General features: G+C 47.1%; 7 protein-coding genes across 7 annotated transcripts; 4 read left to right on the top strand and 3 right to left on the bottom strand.

Moving 5' to 3' along the window:
- Positions 1-170: 170 nt before the first annotated feature.
- Positions 171-1,677, top strand: LY89DRAFT_558780 (uncharacterized protein; the record flags this gene model as incomplete). Its single annotated transcript, XM_018208424.1, has 4 exons — positions 171-218; positions 267-773; positions 825-1,225; positions 1,287-1,677. Coding segments are annotated over 4 exons (1,347 nt in total), but the record flags the coding sequence as incomplete, so codon positions are not given.
- A 961-nt stretch (positions 1,678-2,638) lies between these two features.
- On the top strand, positions 2,639-3,357 carry LY89DRAFT_675319 (uncharacterized protein; the record flags this gene model as incomplete). The annotated part of the gene is made up of 4 exons (XM_018213499.1): positions 2,639-2,717; positions 2,812-3,003; positions 3,055-3,204; positions 3,260-3,357. 4 exons carry the CDS (start codon positions 2,639-2,641, stop codon positions 3,355-3,357), a joined length of 519 nt encoding a protein of 172 aa, XP_018064850.1.
- Positions 3,358-4,367: 1,010 nt separating this feature from the next.
- On the top strand, positions 4,368-6,100 carry LY89DRAFT_262682 (uncharacterized protein). Its single transcript, XM_018206284.1, has 3 exons — positions 4,368-4,571; positions 4,628-4,857; positions 5,017-6,100. The coding sequence occupies exons 1-3, from the start codon at positions 4,473-4,475 to the stop codon at positions 5,933-5,935; spliced, it is 1,248 nt and encodes a 415-aa protein (XP_018064851.1). The 5' UTR covers positions 4,368-4,472; the 3' UTR covers positions 5,936-6,100.
- A 173-nt stretch (positions 6,101-6,273) lies between these two features.
- Positions 6,274-6,752, top strand: LY89DRAFT_675321 (uncharacterized protein; the record flags this gene model as incomplete). Its single annotated transcript, XM_018213500.1, has 2 exons — positions 6,274-6,323; positions 6,374-6,752. The coding sequence occupies 2 exons, from the start codon at positions 6,274-6,276 to the stop codon at positions 6,750-6,752; spliced, it is 429 nt and encodes a 142-aa protein (XP_018064852.1).
- A 506-nt stretch (positions 6,753-7,258) lies between these two features.
- LY89DRAFT_723688 (alpha/beta-hydrolase) lies at positions 7,259-9,986 on the bottom strand (the record flags this gene model as incomplete). Its single annotated transcript, XM_018218839.1, has 12 exons — positions 9,516-9,986; positions 9,337-9,465; positions 9,216-9,286; positions 9,112-9,162; positions 8,956-9,056; positions 8,676-8,903; positions 8,592-8,623; positions 8,263-8,530; positions 7,965-8,210; positions 7,780-7,900; positions 7,660-7,725; positions 7,259-7,590 (listed from the first exon to the last, which is right to left on the bottom strand). The coding sequence occupies exons 1-12, from the start codon at positions 9,785-9,787 to the stop codon at positions 7,259-7,261; spliced, it is 1,917 nt and encodes a 638-aa protein (XP_018064853.1). The 5' UTR covers positions 9,788-9,986.
- A 525-nt stretch (positions 9,987-10,511) lies between these two features.
- Positions 10,512-11,731, bottom strand: LY89DRAFT_689724 (NAD(P)-binding protein). The gene has a single exon (XM_018215959.1). It carries the CDS (start codon positions 11,683-11,685, stop codon positions 10,603-10,605), a length of 1,083 nt encoding a protein of 360 aa, XP_018064854.1. The 5' UTR covers positions 11,686-11,731; the 3' UTR covers positions 10,512-10,602.
- A 2,479-nt stretch (positions 11,732-14,210) lies between these two features.
- LY89DRAFT_262735 (alcohol dehydrogenase) lies at positions 14,211-15,578 on the bottom strand. The gene has a single exon (XM_018206285.1). It carries the CDS (start codon positions 15,481-15,483, stop codon positions 14,416-14,418), a length of 1,068 nt encoding a protein of 355 aa, XP_018064855.1. The 5' UTR covers positions 15,484-15,578; the 3' UTR covers positions 14,211-14,415.
- Between the last annotated feature and the right edge of the window lie 135 nt (positions 15,579-15,713).

A 15,713-nucleotide genomic window follows, 5' to 3' on the forward strand; every position in this document is an offset into this window, starting at 1 on the left:
AACCAACGTCTATACTAGACAAGATGGAGCCGGGAAATGCAACTTTGCAATTGCGACCAGAGACCCTCCCTACCACATCCACAGCTACAGCGCTTGCGCCTCTGGGATCTGGTAAGGATGGACAATTGCTCAAAGCTGGCTTTTGCGATAACATCAACACCGACAATCCTTGCCGCAAGAAAGGCGAGCGTTTCTGTACTACATGCAATTTAGTGAAGGTGTGTTATCTATTGCTGGCACAATTGCGTTGCTAATATAACACGCAGTATTGTAGCAAAGAATGCCAGGACGCACACTGGGATAGCCACCAAAAGGACTGCAAGTCTGAAATCACGCTCGTGACGTGGCTTCCTGAATGTATGAAGGACGACGAGGTCGAAAAGCGGCAGCAGAAAGCAGAAGCACAGGCGAACAGCAAGAGAAAAATAACTGGAGCAATCGAATACCACCTGGGTAGTACAGGCTTGCCGAAGAGGGGAGATAAACCTTGCTACCACAAGTACCTGATAGGTAATACCCCTGCCTACGATATCGTCAATCTCTCCGAGGTCGAAGGCCTGGACTGGAAGCACGATCTCGACATCCTTTTCGCAGCTTCGGGAGATTTGAGGAACGTTATGAAGACCGTCGTATCGCTTCCAGATAGTTACCGCAATCGATGCAATGTCCACGTTAATGACCGTGACGAATACGTCGTGTTCCGAGCCATCATGATACTGTTGCTTGTGTTGCTCTACCCAGATGGGAATGCCAGCGAGTTGGTGCTGCACTTGGTAAGTAAAATGGTCTCGAATCTAGGAACAGAACTGATCACTGCGGAGTAGTGGTACTCTGGCCGCCTTCCACAATCAATGTACAAGAGAGGGATCACGGATTGGTTGATTCCAAAGCTCTCAGAAGCCTTTGCCAAATCTCTAAATGAAAAAGCTCCACCTGACAAGGTTTTCGCGCACTCCTTCACCAATGGTACATCTACTGTCACCGTGCGGCTGACATCACGGATGTGGCTGAATATGCTGGTCGTGCTCGAGAGACCCAAGGAAACAGAATTGGGCGAAGAGGTTCGCCTGGAGTGCATGCTCACTGCCGAACCTGAGAAACCATGGGTTCAATATAATATGCATATGAAAGATCCGGCATATCGGCTTGGTGAGCTCCGGTACCGAACGACTGGCTTGCTTCTTCCCTTTGGAGCTAGGGACGAGCATTTTGACACAATGAATCCGTAAGTCACAGAGTCTGTTTCGTGGACAGTCTTTCGCAGCTTCGCTAATCTTTCGAGACAGGACCTTCTTCGATCTCCACTGGAATTATCTGGTGGCAATAGAGCCTCTTCCAGGAGCATCTTTGAATGACCTCAAGCGTTGTCGGACAACACTTGGCCTTCCAGAGTGCGACGTCTATGGTGCATTCTTCTACCATCAGCGCGACTTGATCGAGAAATTCGACAACTCCTTGTCCGATCGTCCAGTCAACATTGTTCTATACAATCAGGATGCAATTGAACTCGCGGGCCAGACAAAGACACAAATGTCCGACAGAGGTTCCGAAGGGCAATTCGATCGAATTGATCTTTCCAACGCTCTAGATTCTGCGTACATCGGTACCAAACAAGCGTTGAAGACATTCATACCTCTTCTGAAGGCAAAGAAAGTGAATCCGAGCGCAACCTTGCTGGGTCATTATATGGCAGTAGTAGACCCACATTTGCCGAAAGTTCTTGCAACACCCAAGCATCTTGAGGATATCAAAGTCCGGCTTTCCGAAGTGCTTCTTCAAGAAGAATGGGATGAGGAGATCGGCACAGGCGCGTTTAAATTCTACAATAGTAGATCTTATGAGATTGAACGTTACTTGTGGAATCCCGAGCCAGCTTTCGCTCAATTCCAGAAAGACGAACATTTTGAGGCGATTGAGGAAGAAGCAAAGGCTCGCATGCCTTCCCAGAATAAGATCATTCCGGAATGGCCTCTGAAACCAGACTTTGGAGGAGATATCGAAAGTATCAAAGCCAATTTTGTGGCAAGATCTGGTCATTACGGGTGGCGTCCGTGGTTCACAAGATTTGGAGAGTGGCAACGGAAGGATATTTGCAAAATGACCTAGATTCTACGGTCAGTGTAGGTTGCTACAGTAAAGCAACTTAGGGAGAGATTGAGGCAGGAAGCGTGGGATAATGAGATACGATGGACTCTATGCGGATTTTAGGAGGCGATATTGCGCCAGGTAGCGACGTACTTCATCGCGGATTCAGGTTCGTTGGTTGGCTTGTGCTTTTTTGAAGGGCTACGTTAGCCATAGCAGAATAATCAATCCCGAATGAATGGATAATGACCCTTTAATACGATTGTCATCACTTGTGAAGACTAACACTGTATTCATTTGGTAGCAGGGGTCTCGGGTGAAGCATGGAGGATTCAGGAGACGTTGGGGTGTACATCAACCATTCCTCATCGGGAAATCATGGTCCGTGCATGTCAGCTTTCAACAACCAAAATTCATATCAGCTTGACCTCAATCCCTCAACATCACCATCAATTGACTTCGAGAAAGAGCTTCAAATCAATTCCAATCACCACGTACCACTCAATTGGCCTCCGGAAAACTCTCATAACCCTAAACTTCTCGAAGCTTCACAATGGCTGTCCTTGGGTTTGCACGGAAGCGTGATCTTGCTTACTTCATCCACTTCTGCATGTCGATTCCCATCATGTTCTGTATGTACTCAATTCTTCGACTTGGCAAACCCCCATGGGCCCATGTCCCTTGCTCTCCTGATCCAGACCAACTGCTTATACGATCACGTGATAGTGATGGACCTCCAAGCCTTGTACCCACCTTCCATGGTCCCCGCATTCATGGCAGATCTGAAAGCCTACTATATCAACACCTACAACGACCAATTCTTCATTGACACCCCTCTTTTCTTCAAGGTTTTCATGTGGAGCGAAATCTTGTTCCAAGCTCCGGTTATTCTCTGGGCCATTCCCGCTCTGCGTCGAAGTATGTTTGCTATCTCCATGATGTTTTTGAGTTCCAACTGACGAGTGAAAGATGACCCCAAGATTCCTGTGATTCTGCTTCCATTCGCTACAGTGATCTTTCTAACGACGCTCACTTGTGTGGTGGAGATGTGGAACTGGGATATCAGTGTGGAACAGAAGATTGAGCTGAGCAAGCTTTATGGGCCTTACCTATTACTGCGTAAGTACATGTATTTCGAATTCTGAAGATGCTCCTGCTCATGTCTGAACTATAGCAACTTACATGGGCATTGATATGTGTCTTCGTCTTTTCGACACCATCAATCGAGCTTCTGCCACTTCAAATGTCGTGAAAGCAAAGAAAGCACAATAATCGGATTGAATGTTGCACACACCGGTTAGAAACGCATCAGAACGAGAAGACGTATGGATATGTACGAGGAGCATGAGACTTGGCTAAGGACAAAAAGAGACCAGGTAGCCGGAGAGTGTGATGAATAAAACTTTCATTTTTGTTTGCTCATGACAGGAATCAGGATCTCTTCCGAAGTTACGTGGATGATTCAATTGCACACCCAGACCATTATTTCCAAGTGTCTAGCAATTGCTGGTAGCTACTGAACATTTCCGACCAATTTGTTTCTCTTCTGCTCGCGATCGTTTTCGGATATCCTCTTCCTCTCCTTCGATTAGATCTTTGCGAGATGGCTGTGTCTTCTTTGGGGCTGTGATTATTGACTTATTTGTAGTCAAGCCGTCATGATGGGAACTGAATGCTGAGGACTTTTCTGGCATGGGGGAATGAAGCTTTGGGTAGGTTCCGGACAGCTGGTGGGGTCCTTTTTTTTTGGAGGGTTCTACTTTTGCCAACCATCTGTCATGGGCGGGATTGAGTAATTATATGTCACTTGACTTCAATAGACTATGAAAAACTTATTCTATTGCCAGTACCGTTTGAGAGCCTGAGAAATGATGAATTCTTCCCTGCCGTGACTTGCACTCATCTAATCTGGTGAGGGTTATTTGGAATTGTTTCCACCTTAATTGGTCTCCAAAAGGTATTTGGAACAAAATCATCAGCCCTGCTGAGAAAATCGAACGATTCTGACGTCCAGACTGCCGTTTCCTTTTGCGATAGACGAACACGCTATACGGGATCACGTGGACGGCGCGTCCTCTCAAAAAATCGCTGTCGGGATGCGAGATACGTTTTCCCTCTCTCAAGCTTATGCACCATTCATCCACTGCGCGACCCTGCGACGATTTTCGCCGTGTAACAATTGCTGCAGGAGTCGTGATTGGAGATGCAGCAGTAAAGCATTCTGTCGACTCCGTCCAGCCGGTACCGACAGCTAAGCTTCTAGGCTCTTGTTTCGACTCACTTCTCCCACACGCGGGCTTGCGCGTTCCGAAATCTCAGCTACCAACAAAGCTCGGTTTGGCGCCTGGATATTGTGGCTTCGGTACCAGGAATCGGGGACGTAAACAATGTCGTCGTCGCCCTCGAAACCGTTGCCTCAGAAGACGCGACGGACGCATACCAAGTCGCGTGGAGGGTGCATGGAATGCAAGCGACGAAAGTTGAAGGTCTACATACTTCCAATTAGTCTTTTCTTGAGATTTTGCGCTAAGGAAATTGATAGTGCAATGAAGCAAAGCCGGTGTGCGGTGGTTGTACGAAACGCGAGATCACCTGCGTGTACCCGAAAGTGGGCTCAAGAACTCCACTTTCGAAGGATGCAGGTCAAGTGTTGAGGCCTAGTACTTCATTATCGGTGGCCAATGCACTAAATGGTCCTGCAACTACAAGCTCGCCCAATGTTGCGGTTCAGGAAGAATCGTCAGATGCAGCGGCACCTGCCAGAGGTATTGGGTACGTGAAAACCACCCTTGTTCTTGAATACAATTTAGGAGCTGAGTTCTCGACTCACTCTTTCGGGAGCTACTCATTAAAGGACATGTGTTTCTACTCCTGGGATGAACTTTTCGACTCTCAGATCTCTGTCAAAAGCGTATACTAATTTTGCTATAGACAATTTGATATGAAGGACATGGGATTATGGCATCAATTCATTTACAGTACTGCCGCTACTCTTTCGAATCCTTGGGGACATGAACTTCCAGGTTTAGCCCTCAATTGCGACTATTTACTGCATGGCATGTTGGCTTTGGGTGCACTCCATCTCGCGTACCTGAATCCAGCAAAACGAGAATCTTATAGTATCTTGGCCAGTCACCATTACGATTTGGCAATTGGGCCCTTCCATCGAGCCACGAAGAGTGTCACACCAGACAATGCGAATCAAATTTTCGCCTTTTCAACCCTACTCGTCGTCATCAACTACGCATCTGATCGTTCGCCTGAGCTTATCTTTCCGTTCGCTGATGGAGAAGCGCACGATGGTCTCTCGAATTGGATGGTGGATCTTCGTGGATGCGGAATCATTTTCGAGACCGCAAGTGCCCATGTTATTGAACAAGGACCTCTAGGCTTCCTCATCACGCAAGGGAAGCGATTGCAGGAGGTGCTCTCGACGGGTGCTCAACCAACACCGGAAGATGATCGCAGTCTCGCACGCATCAAGGACGAAGTTCTAAACCTCACATCAGTGAAAACGTCAACCACTGTTGAGGAAATGGAAGCCTATCATGACGCGATCGAAAGATTGCGCGCCTTGCTCGCAGCCTCCACTCAGCCTCTCGATTCAGTCATCAAACGCGCAGTCTGTTCTATCTGGCCATCAAGAGTATCGGACACCTTTGTTCGATTATTGAGTGAGAAACGACCACCAGCCATGATCATCCTGGCGCATTACTGCTTGCTTCTCAGAGGACTGGAAGAGTGTTGGTATATGGAGCGTCGGGGAGTCAATTTGTTTCAAATAGTCGTGGGCGCTTTAGACAACGAATGGGCGATTTATGTCGACCATCCCCGACGGGAATTTACCTAAATCCTTTAATGGGAGCGTATCGGCCGATAAAATAACCCGAGAACGTGACGCGCACGCTATCTCGTAGTGCGCGAAGCACTGCCACGCTGAGTTTAGGGGCGCGGTAACCCCTGGACTCTCCGCGGAGCGATACCGATACCGAACGAACGAATCCGAAGGATCGAGTTGATGTATAAGAACAGACGAATTTCTTCCTTCATGTATCTTCATCAGCAACAACAACTTTCCACAGTTTCTACAGCCTTACGATCGGAATTCTCTATTCACGCATTCTATCATCGACTACCAAGAATTCTTACCTCGCTTGAGCTCAAAAAGTTTATTTTCTCTCACTCAAAATGGGTTTGATCAAAGCCGGAATGTATATTGGTGCTGCCACCTACATTGTGTAAGTCCCCTGAACAATCCCTACATCCAACGCTCACTAACACTTCCCAGCAAAAAAATCACCGAAGAAAAAGACAAATCGAAAAACAAGAACAACGCTCCCCAAAACAACAACCAATACCCACCCCCAGGATCTTGGCCACAACAACAGCAAGACACTCGCGGCTACCCTCCCCAATACCAACAATACCCTCCTCCGCCCCAACAACAACAGCCCAAGTTCGGCTACTACGATACCCACGGCCCATACGAAGCTCAATACCAAGGAGCTCCTCCTGCGCAATTTGGTCGTGAAGAGCGGGGTACGATGGAGGGTCGTCCTTATCAATATCAGGAGGACTCTAAACGGGAGAGTTTCGCGAAGATTGAGGACTCGCCGTCGCCGAGACAGTGGCCTGAGGCGCAACCGGCGAAGTCGAGCAAGTGGTGATTTGTTTGTTTGAGGGTTGTGCTTGCATTGTTGTGGGGTTGTGGTCATATATGTATATTTATGATGATAGATGGAGTTGGAGTTGAATTGGGAAGGGGCGAAAGGTGTCATTCATTGCTTATACTCTTATTTGATCAGTTTCTTCGCTCTCCATGAAAAGCAGCTCGCGTTCATCTTGTTTCTCACTTGTTCATCCTTGGCGCAAGGTGTTACTGCAGAGTCACTATCGCATAACTGTTCCTCCCTTTCCGCAATCGAAGTTCCTTGCATAGTCTCAGTGACCGAGTGGTCGAGATCAAGAAAGACTAGCTTTTGAAATCCCTTGTGTCATTCGTGTAAATCTGGCAAATTGGATCATGCTTGCAAGCTTGTTTACCTACCAAAGCAAGGAAACCCAGGCCTAATAGACAAGGAAACTTCGTAAGGTTACCTCAATTAGCACTTTATAATCTCAAAATACAATCAAACAATAACGACAATCCCACTCAAACCCCCACAACTCCAAATCACTCCGGCACAATCCCCCCAATCCTTTTCCAAAAATCACACCTCGCACCCCTCCCCGCTTCCCACGCATACGCATCCGCAAACTCAAAATTGTTCTTCAGGCCTGGCTCGACATACCACTGCACGACCTTATTCTCGAACGAGAGATGATCCTCCAGCACCCCTCCCGTCTGATTGATATTAAGCAGAATCGGCCGAGACGGATTATAGCTCGGCCAATGCTCGATGGTCGCCAGGCCTGGAGATGCGTCGGATGCGTTTCCGGCGGCGCCGATGGCGATTGAGAGGGGGATGGAGGGGTTGTTTTTTGTGATGAAATTTCCCCAGATTTCTAGATAAGAGGGAGATTTTGGTTAGTAATGGTACTCAGTTTAGGAGAGAGTTCTTGGGAGGTATGTACTTCGCATCGCTAATTCCAGATCTGGTCCGTGGGATGGGAAGTCGGGTGGAAAGATCGTGAATTCATCTATTGAAGGTCAATCAGTAAGGAATCAGATAATGAGATGGTATGGAGGTGTACCAGTTCCGTGCTCCGCATCCACGACTGAAAATTGTGTCTTCCATGCCGATCTTCCGTGGCCGGAGAACGCTTCAGCGAGCCAGTAGGACGGGCAGACGAACGTCGATTCTCCGTATAAGTTCTGGGGACATTCGTTAGCTTAAGGGGAGAAGATTTGGTGGGCAGAAAATCAAGGGGGTACGTACGTTTATTCTTTGTTGCTGGCCCGTACCGAACACGCTTTCGTTCAAAGCCGAAGGCGGATGTGTGCCCGTGGTAGCAAATTGCGGTATACTAGGATCCACTGGTGCGGTGGTCGACGGATAAATCGAGATCAGTTCTTCGAACTCGTGGTTTTTGAGCAGTGGAAACATGACATGGACATGATTCAGAAATTCCTCTTCTGTTAGGATGTTCTGCGGGCTGTACTGTACTCCCTCATCTGCGGAATGCTGTTCAACTTTAGCAATTTCACTTAGTCTCTGATCGTTGGGTGCTGATTACCGTAGCAAGCATTCTCTTGCCACTGACTTTCTTCTTCCGTAATTGTTCGGACGGGCGTTCGAGTAGGAACTCGCCGTCTGTTACCGGGAGGAAGCCCCAGGTGCCGTATTTTCCGTTTGTAGAGACGAATTCACCTGCTTGGATGAGCGTAGAAGTGTTTTTCGACAGCAGACAATCGAATGTGGTAGTGTTGATGTGATTAATACAACCTGCTTCGGCGGCAAACCTGTAATAAGATTGGCTGGGGATATAATCGGAATAGTGCCATCTGTCAAATCTTTGTTAGATACATAGAAATCAGGCAATATGATCAAGACTTTTCGACGTACTGTTCAGGTAGATACGGACTGGCGGCAAGGATCTAGTGAGTGTTAGGTTTGCGAGGTTCAAGGACTAGGGATGGGACGACTTGCGTTTTCAAACAAGCGGGTCCCTCTCGTTCCACCAAAAGCAAGACTTTGCAGCATCACAGAGCCACCACCCGCAGACAATCCCCCAATGGTCACTTTTGATTTATCTCCACCGAAATCTTCAATGTACTGTTGTACCCATTCGAGAACTAAAGTCTGGTCATAAAGTCCTGCATTGACGGTTCCAAATCGATGGACTTCATCAGAGGCCAAGAATCCAAATGGACCAAGCTAGATGTGCTTGGTTAGACGTCGGTGGAAAATAGTGAGAAGAGGATCTTACTCTATAGTTGATCATCACGGAAACGAACCCATTGTCATTCGCGTTCATGAAATCGGAGGGGTCAGAGGAATTTCCTAATCCTTCTCCGTATCCGCCCCCGTCTTGAGCGGTCGTTAACTTGACGTACTGAGAATCATATTGATATAGAAGACTTACGGATCCAGACCATAACAGGCAAATTCTTGGCGCCTTCGGGTGCGTACAACTCTATCGTATTGTCAACTCAAAGCCTCTATGACTACATCAATGGATACAGATACCTAAAAACAAGCAATCTTCATTACGAAGTGCGGCCTCATCTCCAGTTAGGATATCAGGAAATTTAAATGAGCTAACAATCAGTCTCAAAGTTTGACCCGAGCGTGAACACTATAAACTCACAGAGTTGCATCAAATTCCGGACATTGAGGAGTCGGCCCTTTAGCAGGCAAAATGTGGCTCCTGTTCACTGCTGGGGTCTGAGGTTTCTGCCATCTGAGATCCCCTACTGGTGGGGCTGCAAAGCGAATTCTCGAGCACAGTCAGTGACTTGGAAGAAGGATGTGAAGTTGTATGCATACCCTTTCCAAATATTTAGCTTGCTCGTCTGATTGTGATAGCCTTTGTAGATCTCGTAGCCCAAGTCCACTGTCAAAGGGTTTGATGTAGTAGCTTTGAGAGGAAGGAGATGGTCGTATGGATTTGTGTGGTATTGCTTTTGGAAACGTACGTTCCAAAAGATAGCGGCGAAGCAAAGAACTGCGCCTACCAGGAAATTCATCCTAGTTGTTTTCTTGTTGGTAGCTATTGTAGTAAGCGTATTATTATGTCCCTCATATGGCGAGAGAAACATCTTTAATAGAGATCCTCAGCTGCCCCCAACTTCGTCGCTATCCACCGTCATTGTCACCTGCCTCCGGAAGAGAGAAAATTTGTCAACACCTTGTTTGAATTCATTCAGCTGATTGCGAGTTACTGGTCTTTCTAGCCACTCATACCAGTCCTGCCTTACATTTTGGGACGAGAATGGCATTCGCGAGTTGTTCTTCAAGTCAGCTTATGCTATGAATCGAGAAATAATTGCGCAAAGCGAAGCAGATGATCCTCGGTTGGAGTCGGCCAACGCTTTTACGATGCTTACAATATCCAACCAAGTAAGCCTTCGCCACAGCTGGTGGATCCTTTTCAAGGTCGATAACCAGCTTTTATTTGTCAATCTAGCTCAGCTGCCGGCCTTTGATCACGTGTAATCCCCTTTCCCCCCAGAGACTTCAGAGGGCTGTGAACTCTTATTGCGTGAGATTGTGTATATGTTCCTTTAAAGTGTGTACAGTAAGCGAATAACTAAAACGACTATTAGAAAAGGAAAGTAATGCGAGTTGTGAAGTGCTTTAGATTGTGGAGGTCCGGAAGAGAATAATATTTGATGGTTCAGATGATGCGTGTGCCTTATGCGGTATGCAAGTCGTACTCTCAAAGTCGTTTCGCGGACAGGCGTGCAGACTGAAATCTTATGGGAGCTGACGACACATTAAGATTTGAATTTTGTCAGAGGAGGATGCTCAATGAGAGGAGAACCTCTCCGTAGGATACAAACTCCATTAACTTAACCCTCAAATTTGTGAGCAGACCTGCCTCAACATTTCCTTCGCCAGCCCTCGCAGACAATCACAACTTCCCCTTCCTCCCATCCTCTCCCAACTTCAAAATGGGCCTCAAATTCTCCCTCTGAACCCTCTCCCACAAACTGCCCCTCCCATCCTCTTTCCCCCTCTTGTTTTCCCTCCGAAACCACTCCTCGGCACTCTTAATCCTATTCGGATGAATCTCGTCCAACAATCCATAATCCCTCTCCACCACATCATACTTCCACATATTCCAGAACCCCGTAAAATTATCCTGGAAGCTCATCGTCGACTTATCGTTAATATCAGCATTATACCCCGCTGCACCTGCCGCTACTTTACCCCATTTAGCCCAGTACTCGTCAAGCGAGGTGTCGATGTATTGCGCTGGGTGCCCGGTAACGGTGGAAAATGCTTGAGCGAGCTCAGCATATCCTATGTGCGCAATTGCTACTTCGAGATCCATTCCACTTGCTCGCTCAGGATGATCGAATAGCCAACGGACATAGAACCCGCAATCCTCGAGCGCAACGTGAACCACGTGCCCTTCACCGAGAGGGACTCTCCAAGTGACGACCCCGTCTTCGACGGTGGGCGTCATGATCGTTTGGCTCGAGATGGACATCTCGATATAGGGACCTGTAGTGAAGATGGCGGCGCCCATTCTGTCTTTATTTTTCTGGTTTTGGAAACGGATCCACTCCCCCACCCTACCTTTGCCATCATAATGCCCAGTGCGGAATTTGGGATCATAACCACTTTTCTTGAGAGTGTAGTCCAGGTTGCCGTACACGAAAAACTTGATGCCCGTCTCGATCGCAATTTCGTAGGAGCGGATAGCCCAGTATATCTCTGTCTTTTCACCAGTGTTGAACCCATCTATATTCACGAAAGCGCCGTCACAGCCCGTGAACCCTGCTCGGAGAATATCTTCGTCGCCAAAAGTTCCTTCCATGAGTTCCACGTTACCTAGATCATGGAGTTCTTTCGCACGCTTCGAGGAGGTGTCTCGGGTGAGGACTTTGCAGGAATATTTCTTGTCGGCGACGAGGGCTTGGATTACTGGGATCCCTTGGGCGCCTGTGCCGCCGATGACGAAGATTTTGGAAACGTGTTGGGATGCCATGTTTGTTTTTGAAAATGAAGTAAGAAAAGGATTGAATGGAGAGAAGTGAATACAGAGGGGTTCTTGAATATATATGCTCAAAGAACTCGGAGGTATGAGTAGCAACCACAACTAATGGTTTACTAATCAAGGTTGCTCAGTGAGGAGATGTCGTGCATGATGTGTTCAGTAATCTGGGGTATTTGCAGCACCTGGGCGGATATTTTACTATTCGTCCCGAATGTTCAGTAATCAAAGCTCTTGCCAGACTTGGCTGGCAAGCGACTACTTGCAATGTATATGTTTGAATGAGCAAGAAAAGAAGGGACTTTGACCGTAAGAAATCGCAGACGAGACAAATCCTGCATTTTCATGTCCAAGCCCAAAAACTTCCGATACTCTTGTCCGTCCCTCTTGACCAGTCTGACCTCGTACTCCGAGAATTTAGGATCCAAAAAGTCGAAGAGAATGACGCACAACGAAAGAAGCCGCAAAAGTACCCAAGCATAGTGCTTCTTATCGACGTCATTCTGCCACTAAGTCACTAATCATTTTAGATCGCCATTATAGCACTCTAATGCCTATGGTAGTAGCCTTTGCCTGCAAGCCATTCAGTGGGCATTCTGCTTGCTGGTCCCAAAGCTTGAATCAGAGACTCACGGCCCTCCGTCTCATACAAGCATACTGGAACTTTCTTCACAACACAATTACAAGCCAGCCAATTTTTCTTGTGGCATCCTTCTTGGTACATGAGTTTGCAACAGAAGGTGAACTCCGTCTCGATACGCTTCAGTCTTCGAGTTATCGCCGCGGGCCTCATCAAGTTTCTCACAAGATGCGCCGCTGGACCTGTATCGGTTCCTAGAACTTGAAGGAACTCCTTCTCCTTTGGCGAGAATTCCAGGGCCAAACGAAGCTCTTCTGAGAACTTTTCCGTCACAACATCGAGGAGAGATTGCAATGTAGGATACTTTCCGGACGCATCAAGTTTGGAGATTACAAGCTTGATCCACCATGCATCTATGTCATAACTGGAGATCTAGGGAAGATGTAGGTCAGAAGTTTTTGTCCAGATAGGAAAGCGGTACTTACCTCAAGAAGCCATTTGTTGCGTTCCTCCGCGGGTGTTAGGATTTTGATCGGCCGAGGGGCCTCGTGGGATGGTGCCGGTGATAGAAGCGGTAAATAAGGCCTGCAAGATGGTTAATGTAAATTATCACCCAAATAAGATTTCGAAATAGCATCGTTACTCAGCAGTTTTGTGTTGGGATCTCTTGAGTAACTTCTTGAGCATAATGCTGAAAGGCATGGTAGCTGTTGAGATAGATGCAACAACGAGTTTAAAAGTTTGGCAGAATCCTTAAATCATTATTTGAATTTGAAACAAGTTGAAAGAGAGTGAATACCCCGTGGTTTCTTAAGAGTGCTTTTGATCGCGATTTGAACCAAAGATATCCACTATTTGCGAGCTAATTCGAGACTAACACTTGGGAGCCACAATATAGGTCGGTACCATAAAAACAGAGTACCGCTAATTAAGAATGACACTAACATCTTAGCTGAAAATGAATTGATTTGATACTCATATATTTCATTCTAAGAATTTCCCCCAGATGCGTATCGATATGAGAAGAAATGTGCTCCTGTTCGTTTTCTTTCTCTAGTGTTTCTTGCTAAGAAGTCACAATATAAAACACTACAAGGTCTTGCCTTATCAGATAGACTCATCACCCACTTGCCCTTTTAACTCAAGAGAATGGGTTGAGTGGAAATAAAATATAGCGAAGTTGCTTAAAGATCGAGAAAATACAATAACAACGTGTAGTTCACTGATCCGGGGCCATCACTGAACCAGATGTCGTGCGTAACTTGTTCAGTAATCTGGGGGAAACACTGCCGGACCTAGCGCACATCTTGCCAAAACGGGACTAATCCAACGATAACCTTGAATTTAGAGCCACTTGCCCGAATATATACTATAGCACGCTAGAACTTGGCTTTGAGAGGGGATGTAACCATTTGAAGAACTTGAGTCTTGCATTTGATGCGGGCTTAGCACTCGCCTTTCGGGATCAAGAATCGAATGGTCCCCTTCAGCTGTTGACTTTCTACTTACGGAGTTGGTGAGTTGTGATCAAAGGAACAGGAACATGCCTCGTATAGTTCAGCTCTTTTGAATGCCTGATTGAAGTTTCTGCGCCACGACAAGACAAAAGAGGCTCCCTCTCCAAGCTTGGTGTTAAGCACGGAAGAAGTCTGTCGTTGCGAAATTTGTAGCGTGCAGATGGTAAGGATTCTTGAACATGTTGTTTTCGCGAGTTGAGAAGGAGAACGAGTCATAGCGTCTATTCGTATCTAGCGCGTTCTGCTTTTAATTTTGGAGACCGGGCTAAGAGATTGTAAATTTCTGAATCGCATTATAATCGGAGTCAGGTGGTTTGAAGTAGGAGTGCTTGCCGATGATTCTCTTTGGTCGTTTATTATTGATATCCTCTGTAGCTCTGCACTTCCTTCAACTTGTATCAAGTGGCCCTCTTATTATCACCAGCGTCGAGATGACTACTCTTGTCATAACCACGACTCTCTTTTATGTCAGTTGGCTTGGGATCTGGTATATTCTACCATTCTGGAGAGCAAATTGAATTCTTTCTGCTTCCTAGAGAGAAATAACTTCCGTCTAAGCATTGGTCCCCATGCCACACCTCTTGCCCTTTGATAGTACTGATCTGTTCTTCCATAGCATTCTCCCATTCATTGAAGCGGATGCTTGATGACTATCTTCTCAAAGCCAGCTCCCTGATTGGCAACATGCTGCAACTCCTTCAGTGTCTCTTCTGCTGAATGTTCGATGATACGGACATGAGGTAAAACGAAGCCATTCTCACGCCCGTAGTTCTCCAGGACCCATTGTAGCGCAAGATCCATCCGCTGCTCTTCGGACGGGTTGGGAGCAAGCAGTATCTCATGTCCGATTGGCAATCGAAATTTCACTTCCCGGCTCTTGCAAGCCAACGGCATACCGAATTTTGGGTCCCGGCGAACGATGACCGATAAGAGGTTTGCTTCAGCAGCGACACATTGGCTGAGCAGATCTGCAGACGAAGGCTCGCTCTCAGTGCCGACGGCATCAATGGCATGAAGTACTGGATCGGACCCAAGGGAATCGATCGTTTCTTTGATGTCTCTGGTGACTTCTGGGGACTTATAATCAAAGCACTGTGTCGCACCAAGCGCTTTCAATTCTTCGTGTCTCGATGTAGACGCGGTAACCATGACATGTCTCGCGCCAACTGCACGAGCGAATTGAACACAACAAATGCCAACACTGGAAGATGCTCCCCAGATGAGCACAGGCCCAACGGAACCAGTCGAAGATTTGGGAGGAAGGTTGAACTCCAAGATATTGAAAAGAGCGTCCGCAGCAGTTTTGACCACAGTAGTCAAACACGCTGCATCGGCATGAGGAACATGGTCGGGCACTTTGAAGACCATATCCTCTGGACACGCAAGATAAGTCTGATGTGTGCCATATCTTGACGCTCGGCCGAGGCCAGTTGGAGTATAGCCGGCAATGATATCTCCAGCTTCAAGTTTAGACCCTGATGATGCTTTGATGACTCGGCCGGAGAAGTCGTATCCCATGACTACTGGCCGAATTCCGAGGTGTGTAGCATGTTTTATATCGGCTGGATTGATTCCTGAATATAGCACTTGGACCAAGACTTCGCCGTCTCCAGGAATTGGTAGCTCGTGGTTTCGGCGCACGCTGCATTCGCAGTTCTCGTCCATCCATAATGCTGTGTTTGTGAGTTGGGACATATCTGCGTTTCTTTTGTTATAGTTGTAATGTCAAATCACTAGCTGCTGACTGAATCTTAAAGGACCATGATGAGGCTACAATAAAATGCCGTAACTGTTACCGTCCACGCAGCTTGCACGCATTCCACCTCCGGCGGCTCCGGTCCCACTTCCCCTCTCACTTCCACTGTCCCTCCACTTCGGCTTCTCGTCTCCACTTTCCAAGACCGACTTCTAAAGTCTAATAAACA

This window comes from Mollisia scopiformis (assembly GCF_001500285.1).
Source record: "Mollisia scopiformis unplaced genomic scaffold LY89scaffold_26, whole genome shotgun sequence".
Taxonomy (NCBI): domain Eukaryota; kingdom Fungi; phylum Ascomycota; class Leotiomycetes; order Helotiales; family Mollisiaceae; genus Mollisia; species Mollisia scopiformis.

What these genes read in the sequence shown, in the direction of transcription:
- LY89DRAFT_262682 (XM_018206284.1), top strand. Translation starts at nt 4,473, where the DNA reads ATGTCGTCGTCGCCCTCGAAACCGTTGCCTCAGAAGACGCGACGGACG. An exon ending in GCAAGCGACGAAAGTTGAAG is followed by an intron (nt 4,572 to 4,627) that starts GTCTACATACTT and finishes GGAAATTGATAG; the next exon opens with TGCAATGAAGCAAAGCCGGT. An exon ending in GCACCTGCCAGAGGTATTGG is followed by an intron (nt 4,858 to 5,016) that starts GTACGTGAAAAC and finishes ATTTTGCTATAG; the next exon opens with ACAATTTGATATGAAGGACA.
- LY89DRAFT_689724 (XM_018215959.1), bottom strand. Translation starts at nt 11,685, where the DNA reads ATGGCATCCCAACACGTTTCCAAAATCTTCGTCATCGGCGGCACAGGC.
- LY89DRAFT_262735 (XM_018206285.1), bottom strand. Translation starts at nt 15,483, where the DNA reads ATGTCCCAACTCACAAACACAGCATTATGGATGGACGAGAACTGCGAA.